Source organism: Trichosurus vulpecula, chromosome 6, assembly GCF_011100635.1.
Source record: "Trichosurus vulpecula isolate mTriVul1 chromosome 6, mTriVul1.pri, whole genome shotgun sequence".
NCBI classification, from domain to species: domain Eukaryota; kingdom Metazoa; phylum Chordata; class Mammalia; order Diprotodontia; family Phalangeridae; genus Trichosurus; species Trichosurus vulpecula.
This window is the reverse complement of record NC_050578.1, coordinates 5,757,915-5,776,501: the sequence shown is the minus strand read 5'-3', so window position 1 is coordinate 5,776,501 and position 18,587 is coordinate 5,757,915. Positions and strand designations below refer to the sequence as shown.

At 44.5% G+C, this 18,587-nt stretch overlaps 1 protein-coding gene across 1 annotated transcript in view; it reads left to right on the top strand.

The window, feature by feature from the left end:
• The window catches only part of PRSS12 (serine protease 12), an 81,075-nt gene that overhangs the window by 53,360 nt on the left and 9,128 nt on the right, over positions 1–18,587 (top strand). The window contains exons 9-11 of the mRNA XM_036762432.1: positions 1,267–1,472; positions 7,243–7,321; positions 8,904–9,026. Of these exons, the coding sequence (XP_036618327.1) occupies positions 1,267–1,472; positions 7,243–7,321; positions 8,904–9,026 (408 nt within the window). The remainder of the gene's footprint in view (positions 1–1,266; positions 1,473–7,242; positions 7,322–8,903; positions 9,027–18,587) is intronic.

Genomic DNA, 18,587 nt, shown 5'->3' with positions numbered 1-18,587 from the left:
AAGGCCACATACAGTAGGTACCAAGGGGGTGCAGTGGCTAGTGGGCTGGGCCTGGAGGTAGGAAGACCCACCTAGCTGTGTGACCCCAAGCAAATCCTGTAAGCTGCTTCAGTTTTCCCATCCCTAAAATGGGATCATAATAGCATCTGCCTCCCAGCGTTGTAATAATGATAACAATAAATGTTTATGTAGCTCTTCCTGGGTGCCAGGCACTGTGCTAAGCCCTTCACAGAAATATCATTTGATCCCCACAACAGCTCTGAGAGCTAGGTACTATGATTATTTTTGTTTTAATTTTTTAAATTTTTTTGGTAGGTCCTATTATTATCCCCATCGTCCAGATGAGGAAATTAATCTTCTAGACTTCTTAGAACTTTTCCCTTATGTCCCTGCACCAGGTATCTCCCCCCGCTTCCTCTTTTCAGCTCCTTTTTTTTTTTTTTTTTGGTCTTCATTAGATTGAAAGCTCCTTGAGGACTATCTCTTTTTCTTTTTTTTTTTTTATATTTGTATTTTCAGTGCTTAGCAAAGTGTCTGGCGCATAGTAGGTGCTCAATAAATGTTTACTACCTAACACGGACTCTAAGGGAAAGGTTTAGGGGGCATTATTTTAGATGGCCCCAGCAGAGGTCTCCTTCTCCACTCTCCTTTCACTCAAGCTTTTGAAATCTTGACATAGATATTTACATCTATTTACTTTCTGACTTCTTTGGCAAAAAAATAGTTTGTAGGCAAATACAAGAAAAGGCTGTACCACTCTGGCTTTTAGATGTCATCAGGCAACCTGCCCTGTTCAAGCTAATTGGATAACTAAATTGTTCTTATTCCTTCTCTTATTTACCTAGTGGTAAGATTTTCAGTAGAGTTTTGCTTGGATTTAACCTGGACTTGTGATTTCATTTTTTAAAAAATTTTTAAATTTTTCATTTATTTTTGTGTGTGTGGTCTCAGTTTTTGGTAGAGAATTCCCTGTATGGAAAGTTTTTACCTGAATACATGTCAGTGACTCATTAGTATCCCACAGACCAAGAGAAATTGGGTGATACGTCCAGGATCCCATAGCCACTATGCATGAGGGGCAGGGCTTGAACCTGAAATCATGAAGAAGGTTAATTCAGAAGGTGATAAATAAGTAATGAATTATGAAGTGGAAATAACCCACGAATTAGGCCTAGTTCTAGATGCGTGATTGATTTATTAGGGAAGGTTGCATGTCCTTTTGAGGATCCAGAAAAGCCCACCGTGGTGATGCTGCTGTATTTCCAGGGGTCCTGCCAGAGCCAGAACCATGGCTTATTTTGGGGAAGGAAAAGGGCCAATTCACGCGGACAACGTGAAGTGCACCGGGAGCGAAAGGAACCTCGCTGACTGCATCAAACAAGAAATTGGGAGGCACAATTGTCGTCACAGTGAGGACGCCGGAGTGATCTGTGACTACTTTGTCAAAAAAGCATCAGGGCACAGTAAAAAAGGTGAGCATCCTTCCTGGAATCCTGGCGGAAGTTTGGGGGCTGGAGTGGGGATTTCATGGCCACGGGGTGGGGAAGCCCCCTCCGCCAGTGCAGGGCAGCCCCCTTAGCTCTGCTGGTCTGCTGGAGGGGATGAGAGCGCTCAGGCAGCCCATGCGTGTCACAGGCAGGTCTGATGATCACACATGTCCATGAGTAAAGGTCAGCAGAAAGAGAAACGAGGGCCATTTGTAGAAAACGTGACCCTCCTCAGTGGTGTAAAGCAGAGACAAGCGGAGCCAAGCCAGATCAGTGTGTCATTGGGAAACGTTTAACGAAATAAGTAGAAATGAATCCAACACAAATGATGACAATTTGTGGTTTTCTAAGTTACATGTATGACTCAGGGGGATGTATTGATATAACACCACTGTTATAAAGGACAACCTCAGTGACCCGTGTAACTGGTTTTTCAGGGAGAGCACTGGGCCTGGAGTCAGGAAAACCTAAGTTCAAATCCTACCTGAGACATTTACTGGCTGTGTGGCCCTGGAAAAGTCACTTTACTGCTGGCTGCCTCAGTTTCTTCATCTGTAAAAATGGGGGTAATAATGGTACCCACTTTCCAAGGTTGTTGTGACGATCAAATTAGATGGTATCTGTGAAGCACGTTGCAAACCCTAAAGTGCTCTATAAATGCCATTTATTATTATTACTATTAGAAAAAGAGGTCAGCTGGCTGCGTTGGTCTGACTTTCTCATTAACGCTGCTCTTTCCATCGAATTGCATCACGTACACTGCCTTCCTGATTCTGCTTCTGTCGTCCTTGTTGTTGAGTGGTTTCAGTCGTGTCTGACTCATCATGACCCCATTTGGAGGTTTCTTGGCAGAGACGCTGGAGTGGTTGGCCACCTCCTTCTCCAGCTCATTTTACAGATGAGGAAACTGAGGCAAACAGGGTGAAGTGACTTCCCCAGGGTCACACAGCTAGGAAGTGTCTGAGGTTGGATTTGAACTCAGGTCTTCCTGACTCCATGCACTGAGCCACTTAGCTTCCCTTTGCATCAGTTCCTATGAATCTTCTCGTGTTCTTTTGTCTTCATCATTTCTTGGAGCACGTAATAATCCATTACGTTGTTGATCACACTTTGTTTCGCCATCCCCCGCTTGATGGGCATCGACTTTGTTTCCGGTTCTATGCTGTCACAAAAAGGGCTGCTTCGATGTTTGGTGCCATTAGGACCTTTCTTTGTTGTCATTGCCTCCCTCGGGTATATGCCTAGCAGTGAGATCTCCGGGTCTGTCTCTTGTTTATTTGCGTGCCATCCTTCTTCTGCTGACCTCTTTTTGCATGACTTCATGCAGATCTCTCTGCGTTTCTTGGTGTCCTTCATGTTTTTCATTTTTATGGCACAAATTCTTTAACAAAGTGCAGAATGACTTCTAAGAATGAATTATTTTTTACTTTACTCTTGATATATCCTTTTATGGTTCTCCGTTATCTCTGTCATAAAATAAACTTCTCAGCCCAACAACGTTGGAGTCCTCCAAAGTATGGCCCCAGCCCACCCCTTTCCTGCCTCAGCTCACATTACTTTCTTTCATGGTCTCTCCTTTTCAATCAAACTGCACCTGTTAACTGTTCTGTGATGTCGGCATCCCATCTGTCTGCTCTCTGTGTTCACACAGGCTATGCCCATCCCTGGCATGCCTTCCTCCCTCATCTCCCCCTACCAGAAATCTTTTCTTGCTTTAGAGCTAAACTCATGTGCTCTTTCCTTCCCCAGACTGGCCATGACATATCCCACAGGCTGGTTCTGATGCAGTCCTCAGTGTTTGTGTTGGGGCAGGGGCTGATGATGTAGTAAGAAGAATGTGTCCGTGGACCTCCTATTCATTCTGCTCCCTCCTTGCCTTCAAAGAGATAAGGCCGTGGGGACCCCTAGGCACCTTTTCCAGATTTGGGTTTAGCTCGATCTGCATAAATTTCATCATGCGGAAAAGCAGGTTTGCATTTTGATCCTTCTAAAAAGTGTGATATACAAAAAGTTCAAGAGACATAGTTTCTGGGTAATTATTTTATTAATCGTGCTAGCGTATAATTAATAAAAGGGGTCAGTGACACTCTCAGTGCCAGAGACCACTCACAGAACCCACTCAACACTTACATGCCTTTGGAAGATTGGGTGCTCCTGAGGGTGGCGATCAACTCTGATTGGTTAACAAGTAATACCAGAAAATGAATATTATAATGAGAAGCAGATCCATTCTAAGGAGGGGACAGGGGCATGACTTCGGTCATGTTGTTTACTTCCAAATCATCCCCAGTCTTGGGCAGTCTGGACAAAGTATCTACCTGGCTGCCCAAACCTGCCTGAGCAGAACACAGTGGGCCGGAATTCACCTTAGATTAAATTCTTTATAAGGTGTTCTAATTGGGTGAGACAACTCCACCTGGAAAAGACAGTCTAGGTGGGGTGATTTTTGAGGAATCAGGTTGAGGGTAACCAACAGGCCTCAAGCCCATCAGTGAGTGAGAGGGATATCTACCCCAAGCACATGAATGCTAGGATGAGAACAATCTGTTCCAGTGGCCAGGAAGGTGGCTGAAGCAGGCATTGTAGAATGCTTAGAGCTTGGTCAGGCATCAAAAGACACCTGGGTCGTCCACTGCATCCCGGGCCATTCATTTTGACTTTTATCTTACCACTGGACATTGATGACTCTGGAAGAGAAAATGAGTGATGACTTCAAGTGAAGACATCACCCTGTGAGGTCGCTGGTTCTCTTTGAAAATGGACGAGCGACAACAGCAACTTCCTTTGGCATCAGTTCACGTATGTCTTCCCAGGTTTTTCTGAAAACATCTTGCTCATCATTTCTTATAGCACGATAGTATTCCATTACATTCATGTACCACAACTTGTTCAGCCATTCCCCAATTGATGGGCATCCCTTCCAATGTCCAATTCTTTGCCCCCACAGAAAGAGCTTCTATAAATATTTTTGCACATATAGGTCCTCTTCCTTTTTTGAAATCCCTCGCAGTACTATCTTTCTTTTTGCTTGTATTTGTAACCCCCACTCTTCCCCTCCCTCCCCCTCCTCACATAACATCTGGGGATACTTGTTGCCTTGCCACTCATAATGGGTTCATTCAGCTCCCTTCAAAACTGTTCTACCTCATCACCAAACTCCATCTCTAGATTAGTGGTGGATGTTCTTGTCCAGACCAAGCCCTCTGTGTGTACTCTTGATCTCATCCCCACCCAATTCCTATAGGAGCCAGCCCCAAAGACCATTCTCACTCCTGGATCTTTCCCTGCTGTCTACAGACAAGCTCAGGTGTCTCCATCTTTAAAAGACCTTCACTTGACTCTATCTCTTTCCCTCGATTTATCCTCCCATCTTGCTTCCCTTTTACTGCTAACCCTTGAAAACCTCTTACCCACTTGCAGCTTAGCTTTGGACTCTAGGACTGACTGAAACTGCTCTCTCTGAGATCACCAACAATCCCTCAACGCATCTGCAACCTCTATAGCACTTGACACTCTCAGCTACCCCGTTTCTAGACCCTTTCCCTCAATTTTTGCAACACTATTCTTTCCTACTTCTCCTCTCCCCAGTCATCTTTAATTTCCTTTGCTGGAAATTCCTTCCTCTAAGCACAGCTTACCCCCAAGGTGCTGGTCATGCATCATAGGATCATGGATGGAGAGTGGGAAAGGATCTCGGAGGCTGTTGAGGAAGTATGCTGAGGCCAATGGGCTGTATTTTCTTTTTATATACTTTGTTTCCTTGGAAATTTTATCTTTCCCTAAGGCTGATAGTCAACAAGCATTTATTAAGTGTATTCTATATTGCAGGCACTGCGCTAAGCACTGGGTATGCAGAAGTATAATAATAATAATAATAATAACAAAAATAACAATAATTGATACTTACATGGTACCTGCTATATTCCAGGCAGTGTGCTAAGTGCCATACAGTGTATACACGGGTATGCAGAGGTATATGGGCAAAAACACAGCCCCTGACCCTCAGGGAGCTCTCTTTCTAAGGAGGAAGATAGCTTGCAGACAACCTTGCATGCATACAGCAAGCTGGAGATAATCTCCAAGGGAAGGTCCTAGGCCTGAGAGGGGAGAGGGGGTCTGGGAAAGGCCACTTCCAGAAGGCAGGATTTGAGCTGAGCCACGAAGCTCTATCGTAGATTTAGAATTGGATGGAACATTAGAGGTCATGTGATCCTTTCATTTTGAAGTTAAGGGACAATGAGGCTTGAAGAAGTCATACAGGTAGAAGCCAAAGTCATAAAGGTGGAGAGGAGCAGAGCCAAGGTATAAGATCATAGGATTATAAATTTGGGGTCACGAAAGACCTTGGATGTCATTTCACCTATCTCCCTCATTTTACAAATGAGGAAACTGAGACCCAGTGAGGCAAGACTTGCTCAAGGCTGCATGGGTAATGACTCTCATTTACTTGCTGCTTTCTGTGACAGAGTCAGGCTTCAAACCTGACTTCTCTGACTCCACATCCATTCTGCTCCCAAGCTGTGACCTCCCTCCTAGGCAGACAGCTGCCAGATCTGTCTATTTATCTAGTCCCAGTTTGTCTCTCACACCCCCTCTGTATGCTGGAGATTTGCAGCTGCGCCTGGAACCCATCATGTCCAAAACTGAACTCATCATCTGGCCTGACTTAAAACTGCCCTTCCCCCAAACCTCCCTCCTTCTCTCGAGGGGCCCCCAGTCCTCCTTGTCACAGTTGTCAGTGACTCCCACCTGTCCCTTCCCCCCACATCCAGCCAGTTGCCAAATCCAGTTGATTCTTTCTGAGGTAGACATTGGTTCTCTTCTTGACGTTCTTTCAGTTAGTGCTCTACTTCAGGCCTTCATCCTCGCTCCCCCAATTGTTTTCCCTGCCTCCATTGTCTCTCCTTAATCCATCCTTTCGGCAGCATAACCTCCAAAGTCCCTTCCAGTTCGAGGTTGCTGATGCTGCAATCCCACTCGAGTGAATGCCCTCCCCTGTGCTTGGAATGCAGGCTTTCCTCATCTCTAAAAAGGCTCTGGTCAAATGTTGAGTCCCCTAAGACTTTCCTGATCCTCCTCACTTTTAGGGCTCCCGCCTTCCTCGAATGACCTTGTATTTTACTGATCTGAGCTCCTTATACCACTTTCCCTCTTTCTCCTCCCTACCAAGCAGATTTTAAGCTCCTTTAGGTCTTATCTTTGCTGCCCCAGGCCTAGCACCAGACCTTGTACGTAGTAGGTGCTTAATAACTGATTATGGAATTGAATTGAATGATCACTTTCTCACTTCCCACTGACCTCCCTGACTTCAGGCTGTACCCATTCCAATCAGTCCCCGTGTTCTGATGATTAAACAACACTTCTATCATGTTACTCCCCTGATGAAAGCCTTTTGCTCAGGACCTCTGACCACAAAGCCAGTGCCCTTTCTCTAGAAAGAACCCAAGAAGAGGAAGGTATTGCTAGAGAGAGCACATTGTCCAGAGCAGGCTGTAGATGAGCTCTGCTTAGTCTCCTCAGGGTTGGGAAGGAGGAGGAAGAGGTAAAGGAAGTGGCTAGGAGACACACAAAGCACCTTGGCTGACTTAGAAAAACAAAGGCACTTTAGATGAGTGAAGGAGTCTTTTTTTTTTTTTCCAAGGAGAGACACAGTCCAGCTTGTGGTTTTAAATGGGTGGGAACATGCATGTCCCTGGCTTGTGGGGCCCTTCAGCAGTAATATGAGAGTTTAATGAATGGCCTATTTCTACTCTAGATTCCCTTTCATCTGTTTGTGGTCTGAGGTTACTGCACCGAAGGCAGAAGAGGATCATTGGTGGGAAAAACTCTTTACGGTAAAATGATACTCAACAGTGGAATTGTCCCTAGGTGCCAATTTAAAAAAAATATTCTCATAGGTTGCATATTGCCTTCATCTCCCCAGTTAGATTCTATTTCTGCCTTAGCCATTGTGTTTTCTATGTTACATACAAAGAAAGGAGCCATGGCTGCATTGATGGTTAATGAACTATGTGGCTCTGGGCTTCCTCCCATCAGGGAGTGCCAGGACCCTAGGCTCTCCAGGGCTTGCCCTTGTCAGTGCTACCTTCTTTACCTACTGGAAAGATTTGGGGTGTGGCTGGGCCATGGCTTTTATCTGTCATCCCAGATCAACCCCACTAGGTTTGTCAAAACCAGTATCTGCAGTGGTCTCAGGGTGATACTATGCTTGACCACAGTTTATTCTTGACAACCATCTGTGAAGTCATAGAATGACAGCTCAAGGACTGGAAGGGATCTCAAAGACTGTCTGGTCCATTCCTCTTTTTGCAGATGTGGAAACTGAGACCCAGGGAGGGGAATGACTTGCCCAAGGTTACATAGGATGCAAGAATCAGAGACAAGATTTGAACCCAGGTCCTCTGGCTCCAGAGTCAATGTTCTTTCTCCTGTACTATGCTGTCTGCAGAATAGAGAGGGAGGTTGCAATCTGAATATCCACCCCAGCAAAATCCTGGATTTTCATATTTAAGTGTTGTGGTATAGAGAGGAATAACCCGTGTTTCTCTCGTCCTGAAAATGTACAGCGTGTTCTTCTCACAACAGCCCTATGAGGAATTTAGGACAGGCACTATTACCCCTGAGCCCTAGAAATGGGGGAGAGAGATCAGTCAAAGGTCGAGTTACCCAGTGAGTGGCGGGGATTTGTGCCCACGTCTTCTGACTGCAGGTTCAGGGGTCTCTCTGCTGCAGCCCTGCCCTGCTGTACAAGTGCCCCTTGATTTATGACATGAAGAGTTTCCAAAGCCTGCGTGACAGGACCAAGGTGACTTAGCAGAGGATGTCCAAGATCTCTCCCTGAGTGGGCTCAAAGACTGAATGATGCACGTGTTCCCTCGCTTGTATGATTGTAGACAAGCTCCTTCCTTTCCGGAGTCCTCATCCACTCCCTGTGAAGTGAGAATATCAGTCTTTTTACTCCAGGGCTGCTGTGAGGAAGAGCCTTTGTAAAGTGGGAGCCTCTCCAGAAATGGCCACCCTTCTAATGGGGAGATTTGGATGGGTTCAGCTTCCTCACAATGAGAGCTGCCCGTCTTCTGTCAGATTGCCTTTTCAGGCTTAGATGAGGTGGACAAAGTGGAGAAAGAGCAACTTTGTGGAACATTATGAAACTTGAGAGAGGATTAAATGTGTTTTCCAGCAGGCTGGAGGAAGCGAGGAGGATGGAGCCTGTAAGCAGATCTCAGGGGTGGCTGATGGGTGACATTCTCAGGTTGGCAGCATCAAGCGGATTAAGTAATGTTCCAACCCCCATGCTCCAAGCCTGGGGCCTGACACCTCCGAGACATTCCAGCCACTTGACTCTTGGCCCTCCCCCCTTTCTGTATTATTTGGCAGATGACACAAACAGACATATTTGGCATCTTTGTTCCTTAGGGGCGGCTGGCCCTGGCAGGTGGCCCTGCGGCTGAAGCTGTCCCATGGAGACCGCAGACTTCTTTGTGGGGCCACGCTCATCAGCAGCTGCTGGATACTCACTGCAGCTCACTGTTTCAAGAGGTAAGCATCCCCTGTTATCTAACTAATACAACAGTAATAATACTAGTGACACGGAGTGCGATGAACAGAACATCACATACGATGACTACAGAACTTAAGCGGAAATAATGCCAGGCTCTGAGAAGCAGTAATGCTCAGTTTTGGAAGCACGCCTTCTTCCTCTTGGCGCAGTAGGGGCAGAACTGTATATACAGGGTCCAAAGTTGTTACTGGATTAGTTCTTTTTGCTTATCTCGCTTCCTGAGAAGGGAGCATATAAGATTATTAACAAAAGGCACCAACGGAACATCTTTCCATAGTAACACTGAATAGTTGTTTATGGTGTCTTACTGTTTACAAATGTCTCACCTGAGCTGTGTAACAACCTGGGAAGCAAGTTCTACAGGTGTTCTAACTGAGGCTCCCAGAGGGTCACGGTGACTAAGAGCTGGAGGCAGGTCTGAACCTTTGCTCGCCTGCCTCTTGCTCCAGGCTATCCGCCAGGCCAGGCTCCTCTTGGCTTTGCTGACATCCTTGCACAGTCTCAGACTCTGTTTCTCCAGTCATTTTCCACTCTCCAGGGTGGCAGACAGTGAGTGAGGACCTAGTTCAAGGCCTTTGGATCCACTGTCCTGGTGTTGTGGTTACAGGTGGAGATCAGCCTTGTGAGGAGGCTGCAGATGCTAATGATGCAGCTAGCCAGGGCCAGGATCTGCTGGGAAGTAAGAATGAACAGGAATGGGTGACTGATTGGCTATGTAGGGAATGAGCACTCAGAGACATCTCCTCTTCAAACAGGGCGGAAGGCCCTTAACAAGGGCCAGCCTGGTCCCCTGTAAATCTGATCAATTTAAACAGAAGAGGGAGGAGGGAGAAAATGGCCTGCATGGATGTGCACATGGATGGTCTCTCATGATGCCACAGAGAGTAGCAGGTACACTAATAAAGAAAGAATACCCAAAAAGAGAAGCAGAAACTCACAGGGGATGAGATCCAAGAAGAGACCCCATAGGATAGGCCATATGTATAGGAAAATAACCCAACTATGGGTAACAAAGTTAATGGAAGATCCAAATCTAAGGAATCTCCCCAGAGGCTAGGCCAGCCATATCATGCTTGATTCCCCTTTCAGTAAACTCTAGTGGCTCCCTGTCTCTTCCAGGATCAAATATAAAATTCCCTGTGTGGTTTTTGAATCTCTTCATCACCGTCTGCCCCTTGCTTCCTCTGCAGTCTCTTTCCACTTTCCTCCTGTCCACATACTCTCTCGTCCAGTGATCTGGCCTCCTCTCCTCCTGACCCCACAGGCTGTCACCTCCACAGGCCATCTCCCAGATCTGAAATTCTCTCTCCTCATTTTGGCCTCAAGGCTTCCTTGGCTTCCTCCAAGTCTTAGCTAAAATCCCACCTTTTGCAAGAAGCTTTTCCAATTCTCCTCAATTCTAGTTCCTTCCCTTTGAAATCACTTCCAGTTCATCTTCTGCATTTCTAGATTGGGCATGTCTATTTGTGTGTTGTCTCCCCCATTTGATTGTGAGCCCGGTGAGAGTGAGGAGGTTTGCCTTTCTTTGCATCCTTAGCTCTCTGCAGAGTACTTGGCATACAGTAGACACTTAATAAGTGTTTGTTTATTTGACTTGAGGAGGCAAATTCAAATTTATAGTTCTATCATTGAGACTCAAAATGGATCTTGTAACTAGAAGGTCTATAGAACGAGTATCACTGAAAAGGAATATGGTTGATTTCTAAGGGGGCAGGCAGGGAGCTTGGAGCAAGAGAGTCAGAGGACAGATTCCTATGAGGAATTCCAGGAATCTAGGAGAGAAACATGATGGAATACATTTGGGTGAGGATCAGTGGAAGGAGTCAGAGAGGATTTTGCTCTGGGAGTCTGCTATGGACCACTTGGCTAGGATGAGCAAATAGACAAGGAATCCTGGAGACAGATCATAAACCTGGCACAGAAGGATGATATCTGAGTGTGGAGGCCTCAGTTCTCTGGACAGCTGCAAGAGCTGAGCAACAAATCAACTTTTAATTTGCCTTAATAATATAATTCTTCCAAAAATGGAGGAAGCAACAAGGAGAGCTGCTTGTTTGGACCTGATGATACAAAATGGACCTGGTGGCTGAAGCAGAAAGAATCGGCACCCTAAATGACCCCTGCCCCATTCCCTTGGGATAAAGGAGAGGAAAGCCAGTCAGAGTCTGGAATATGCCCTAGGATTGTGGAAAGCAGATGTCAAAGGGCTTGAGGGAAGAAGAGAGGACCCCATGACTGAAAATTTGACAGGAGAATCCAGTCTGAGAGGGATGGGTAACTCAAGAACAAAATGAGACATTTCTAGACAATGAAACCAAAGGCATAAAATTGAGAATGAATACACTATTCTTGGAAGAATAGTGTCAGAGATGGTGAAGCTCAAGAAAGGTAGGTACCACAAAACCTTTTTTTAAAGCTATGCTGGAGAAGGATCTCAGATACTAGGACCACAGCTTGGAATGGATGACATGATAACAGATGACCAAGAGTATGAGAAAGAATTAAATTCTTACAGGAGTTCCTTCAGTTTCCTCTGCCAATGAAAAAGACTTTTAGACTGGAAAGATCAGAAAACAATGTGTTTAATAAGGAATTGAAACCCAGCTGCCTTTCGTGAGTTTGTCTCAAAGGCCAGATAAACTACATCCCAGGTTACTGAAGGAATTGATGGATGTTATTTCTGAGCACCCACTATCAAGGATCTTGAGATCGTGGAGAGGGAGAAAGGTGCCACAGGACTTAGGAAAGACAAATTTCCCAATCTTTAAAAAAGGGAAGAGTCTGGAATCTATAGAGATCAGTGAACTTCACTTTTATTTCCAGCAAAATTTTAGATTATTAAATTATGAATAACCAATATTAAAGTGTTAATTATTGGCAATTAACTACATCAAATTATTAAAAGGGATAATTTCTGTGCATTTTGAAAGGGAAATAGCACAAGTAGCAGCATTATCACTTCATCTAGCTTCATTTTTGTTTTCGTTCAGGGTTTTTAGCCTAGCAGGGTTAGGAGAATTCTGTGGATAGATGTTACCTAGGTTTCAGCAAAGCATCTGAACAAATTTCTCTGGTTATGCTTAGTGAAGCAGACTCAGAAACAGTTGGATGACCAGCCTCAAGGAGCAGCTGGGCTGATGTTATCCTGAAAGTAGGTCTACAGTGAAGTGCTTCAGGGATCTTTCTTTGATGCATGTTGTTGAAGATTTTTATTGGATGAAGATATCAATGCCATGCTTGTGAAATCTACAGGTGGCACAAGCCTGGGAGGGACTGCTAATATACAGCATGAGAGAGCCAGGATCCAAATGGTCTTGCTAGGCCAGAATAATATGTCAATTTTAAAATTATAAGCTTAATCATCAATTCATCCTTATTAATTAGCTAATTGTTCATTGCTGCTATATTCCTTTAACACCAAGAAAGCACTTGCAGTTTCACTGAGATGGGTAATCTCTCCACAAAAAAAGAGCATTGGGTTCAGAATTGGAAGGAACTTCAGATCTCCTCTAGTCCAATCTGCTCATTCTACAAATGAGGAAAAACAGAGGCCCAGAAAAGGGGCCTTTTTGTCCTGTACATGTAGCAAGGCACACATCGGTGCATGCACTTTCATGAATTTCTGTGGCAAATGTTCTGGTCATCTCCAGAGTTAGTGACATTGAACACCGTAGGTGGGGTGACCTTTGCAGGGCTGGCCAAGGCTTATTGCCAAGCTGGCAAAGCTTTCGGTAACTCAGTGTCACCTTCATGCCACCACTGGAGGACGACTCTATTGGAGTGTCTGAAACACATCGTTCATATTAATATATCAGGTATGCATGCACCTTCCTAATGCCAGTTATGTGCAGCTCAGAATGTCTCTGTTACATTCTGGGTAAGATGAGTAAAAGATCAATTGGAAAGAAGACAGGCAGATAATCATATTCAATAAAGACTTAATGGGTCCTTAAATGTGACCCAAGACTCTTTTAATAAACTCTGAGGAAAGGAAGATTGTCCCTGAGATATGTCCCACTGGGTTGGAAGCCTGTCTCAGGTTTCGTGTAACTTCCTGTTTTGTAATTTCTAAGGAGGTAGGTCAAGACTCATTATGAATAGGAAAACTGTAATGGTCATAAGACAAGCTCCCCATGAAAAGTGAACCTAGCATCGTGTTTTCTTGGGTAGTATAGGCTCTGGGCTCACTCTCCAAACCTCTGCTCCCATTTGATGGTGCAGGGTCCTAGAGTCTACTGACTGACAGCTTTTCCCCTCAAGATTCTAGGGGAAACCTAGAGGAATTGAGGATGGTTTGCTCAAGAGTTCCCCTCCGTATTGGTGTGTTACCCATTGATTATCAGTTGATATCAATTAACGAGCCAAATTTAATTATCTTTTAGAAACAGATACTTACTAAGGTGATGTCGTAAGAACAATTGGTATAAGACATCCCTCCAAAAAGGGGAAACGCTTTCCCACGAGGATATTTGGAGTCCGAGGGAAAGTGAGCGCAAGCTTTGAGAGAACATGTAACCAAAGTGCAGTTCATAGTTCTTAGCTGCTGGAAGACTTTTCTCCCTTTGCAGAGTCTTCATAAAGCCCCTCTTGGGCAGACAGTGTTGCTTTTGTAAAAAAAAAAAAAAGTTGTTTTTTTTTTTTTTGCAAATGTGGGCAAGATTATCGGACTAAATTGCTATCTAATGTTACCGAAACATTTGATCCAACAGATATTCATTGGTGTGATTGGTATTTATTGAAAATAATGCAGGGATTGCTTATGCATTTGATTTTCTGAACTCTTTAGTTATTTGCACTGAAGACACGGTCACAGTAACACCAGCCAAATTCGAAATTGGTTTTTTGCACTCGTAACTCTGCTTGAAAGCAAAAGGCAGGTTAGTGATAGGATCATAGATTTAAAGCTCGAAGGTCCCCAGAAACCTCTGCTCCAACCCTCTTCTTTTATAGATGAGGAAACTGAGACCCAGAGAAGATGAGGGATTTGCCTAAGGCCACACAGGCAGTGTCAGAAGTGAGATTTGAACCCATTGCTATGAGATGTACTTTTTAAAAAAGTTTATTTTTAAAAATGTTTTTATTTGGAACGTAAACATATGGTCTAGCTTTCTGCTCCCCTTTGTGTCCTGGAGTTGTCTTTCTGTTCCCTGCTGGGACACATTTTTCCTAGCTATGGTGGATGCTCCTGTGGAGATGTGAGGGGGCTCCAGGTCTTCTGACCTGTCAAAGTTCACAGTGTTATCCTCCAGTTACAGGGTGAGGGGAGGAAGAAGCAGAGACTCTCTCCTTTGACCCTCTCCTTCCCAATGGATTCCCTCCCACGAGCTCGGATGGACCGACTCCACCTCTGGACTGCTCAGTCATGGTCAGAGTCTGAACTGGCTAGGCCCCACAGGGCAGGACTGACTTTCTTCAACCAACCATAAGACATTTTTCTGTATCATGTCATATGCTTTTGTCCAGTGCCTTTAAAACATGTTATTTCTCCTTCCATGGATTGTTCCCAACTAGTTTATACTTTTTATCAATTGACTCAATAGAGATGACCAGGCCTAGTCTACATCTAATCCAATCACTCCTCTGACCCCTGAATCACAGAAAAACTGCTTAGACCCAGCCCTCCTCTTGTCATGCCAATGGGCATTTATTATGCACCTACTAGGTGCCTCTCTAAGTGATCTTGCTGATTCAGCAGTAATCACCAGCATTTATATAGCTTTAAGATTTATACAAGTGGCAAAGTGGATAGAAAGTGGGCCTGGAGTCAGGAAGACTCATCTTCATCAGTTCAAATCTGGCTTACTAGCTGTGTGATCCTGGGAAAGTCACTTCATTCTGTTTGCCTCAGTTTCCTCGTCTGTCAAATGAGCTGGAGAAAGAAATGGCAAACCACTGCAGTATCTCTGCCAAGAAAACCCCAAATGGTGTCACACAGAGGCAGACACAACTGAAAAATGACTGAACGACAACGAAGATTTGCAAAGTACTATAATGTGTAATCTCGTTTGACTCTCACAACAACCCTGAGAAGTATGCGCTATTTTTATCCTGACTTTAAAGATGAGGAAGATGAGGCCGACAGGGTTAAGTGATCTGCTGGGGGCATGCAGCTACTAAGTGTCTGAGGTCAGATTCGTACTCGGGTCTGCTTGAATCCCAGCCCAGCGTTCTTTGCCCCTTGCGTAGGAGATGTGGTCATCACTGACAGCCAGTCCTGGGAGGTTGCCTTCACTTCACTGTATTACTTGTGGAAGGAGCCCTGGATTAGGGGGTCGGACCATCTGGGTCCGATTCCAGGCTCCAGCGCCTCCTCCCCGTGGTGGCTCAATCAAGTCATCCCCCCCACCCCGGCCTCAGTTATCCCACCTGTAAAGGGAGGACCTTTGTTATCCCTCTTAGCTCCAAAACCTCTGATTCTGTAAAAGAGGCATTTTATAGCTTGAAGCAGGACCCTCAGTCACTCAGGGCAGCCGCTGATAGCTTTTCTATTTAGGAGCAGCCGGGAATGCCACTGACGGTGCCACAGAGAGGTGGTCCTCCAGCTGGAGGGGACCATGGGGTGTCAACTGCTCATTTTACAGAGTAAGAAACTGAGGCCTAGAGAAGTCTTGTGACTGCCCCAGACAACATTTGAACCCCATCCTTCCTAACTCCAAGTCTGGCATTCTCTCCGCTAGCCTAGCTTGGCTTCTTGGTTTCCCGATGGCTTCTGTACCATTTGTATCAGAGAAACTAGCATCGCCACGATTTAAATAGGGAGGGACAAGAACTTTGATTTTGACTTGCTTTCTTCCTCCCAGATGACTCGCTCATTCTTAGGTCTGGAAAATGCCAGCAGTGATGCTAGGGAGCCATATGCTGCTCCCCAACCTCTCCCCTGGATGCAACGACAACTTCACCAACCTAGTTCATGCATATTATATGCAGAAGCATTACTATGCGTGATAAATGGGTTTTATTTCACAAAATAAGAGTAAAGGCTGTCTCTACTTGACACATACACGCGCGCGCGCGCGCACACACATACATACACACACACACTCACACACACACATACATACACACACACACACACACACACACCAGCCAGTATTCTAATGAACAACATTTTAAAGTGAGACTACACCTAAGACCACACATTGTAAATGATTTAAAACTTTTAAAAATGTATATATTAACTGTAACAAACGAATGCCCTGTTTGTTTCTATGCTCCCTTCTTTACCATTTTGGGGGGATTTTGTTGCATATATGATTTTAAAATTTATTTTTTATTTTGAACTTAGTCAAATAAGGGAGCCTTTCCATACACAGCAGAAACACAAAGAGAGGATTCTGTATGAAATCGTGAATCTCCTTTTCCCGTGACATGCTTTTGAAAAAGGAGGTAATAAAAGGCCTGTCACTCCCCATCAAAGGTCTGTTTTCCCTGCAGGGAATGGATAGATGACAGAAATATGATCAAGAGAAAATCAATAGAGGATTTAATTTATTTTTTCAAAATTCCTTATTTAATTGATGAGTTGGGAAAGGGGTGAAGAGAGGGAAAGAATTTGGAATTACAAATAAAATAAAATTGAAAAAAATTCCTTATTTAGAAAACCAATAACCTTGAAGAAGAAGCAGGGAGAATGTGTTGATTCGTAAGATCATAGATAATGCTGGAAGGACCTTCAGAGGCCTAGTACAACCATCTGGTTTTTAGAAGAGGAAACCAAGGCCTGTACAAGGACTCAGAGATCAGCAGGAAGTGACCTGTTGACTTGACTATGGAGGTTCTTAAAAAGAAAGGCATGTGCTGCATAATAGAGACTCACAACTGCACAATGTGCAGCCCCTCTGGTTCTACGGTGTATATGGAAATGCTCATTTTCTGGGGGTGTGGGTAGGGGGCTTCCTAAGTTCAGAATAAATACATAAAATATAAATTATGTTATTTGATATTCAGAATAAATTGTGTGTGTGTATATATATGCTATATATATCTCATATAATTCATGTATATACATACACATGCATGTGCACATTTTTAAAGAGAAACTGAAGCCCAAGGAAGTGCATTAACTTGGCCAAGGACATCTAGGTAGCAAATATCCGAGGTGGGATTTGGACCTGGGTCAGTCCACCATTTCCCCAGCTGGGAAGGAGGAGCTGTCCTCTGGGGGTTGTGGTCAGGTACTCAATAGCCTAGATCCTCCTCTCCTCTCCCAGGCTGCTGGCTCCAATGTCCCTTCCCTTTCTCCAAACTTTTGTCACGATGAAAGCGGAATGATCACCATGGTGATGAAGTCATCTTATTATGTTCCCTCCTTCTGGTCATCCATCTGCTGGTTGGGGAGACCTGCATGCTGCCATAGCTACAGACTCCAAGCCTCAAAACCTTCCAGTCATTTACTTGCCCATTCAGTCACTAACAAATGTTTGTCCTGATTACATGCAGGGCAGGAAGTGAGACAGGCTCTGTACCCCTCATCATTTAAGTCAGTGGAATTCCATAGTTAGCAGAATTTTGAAATGCCTTCATCTACATGGACAGAAGGCCTCCTGATGGGCCCAGCAGGTTCCTGTGGTCCTGGGTGCTGTCAGTAGCATGCCGGAGAAAACGAACACGTGGAGACAATTTAGCCCTGCTGTCTGAATGAAAGTGCTTGCATTGGAAATGCTAATAATTTGCTTCTATTTTAGTCCCTGTCCCAAGGAGTAAGTAACAGGGATACTGACTTTCATAAGGTTGCTGTGTCAGATGTTTCGTAGCCAAAATAGGTTTGGAAATGTCAGGGAACTTTGGGTATCTCCAGGGCTTACTTAGCCTCCAGTAAATGCTTAACAAATACCTTTTTTCATTCATTCATTCACTGCCTCTTTTGCACAAAGGACACACCAGAGTGGGAAGCTCAAACTTGCCATATTTGTTTTAGGGACTTGTTTGACTTTGATAAACAAAGGTTATTAAAATCGTAGCAGGACAGCTAGACAGTCTCTCATGAATTATATGGCAGGAAGGAATACTTTGCAAGCAAGTTTCCTTCATAACTCCCAGACACACTAATGAAGACTTTAAACACTGACTAACACATTCATAATCTCAGCCAGAATGTGGTCCTTTTAGCCTGTAACCACATCCCCTGGGATCGCTGACACCAGACGACAAACCTCTAGCCAGCAGCCCTGTCTAATCCAGTATCATGTCCTGTGAATTCCAAGCATGACATTTGTTCCATTTATAATCTCAGTAAATGGAGCGATGGGTTTGGTGAGTTGGCTGCATCATACTGAGATACATAAAACATGCAGAGGTGGAAAGGGCACTTGATTTTGATAGTGTATGAGACAACAGAAGATTTCTCTGTTTAAGAGAGATTGTTACTTCCCTTTGGGCTGGTGAGGGGTCTAGTGAAAGCTGACAGACCCACACCTAGAATGAGAGGGGGGAAGAAGGGACAGGTATTCACATACTAGGTGGCTCTGTGGATAGAGCTCTGGGTCAGGAAGACCTGTATTCAAATCCACCCTCAGAAACTTACTATTGTGTGACCTTGG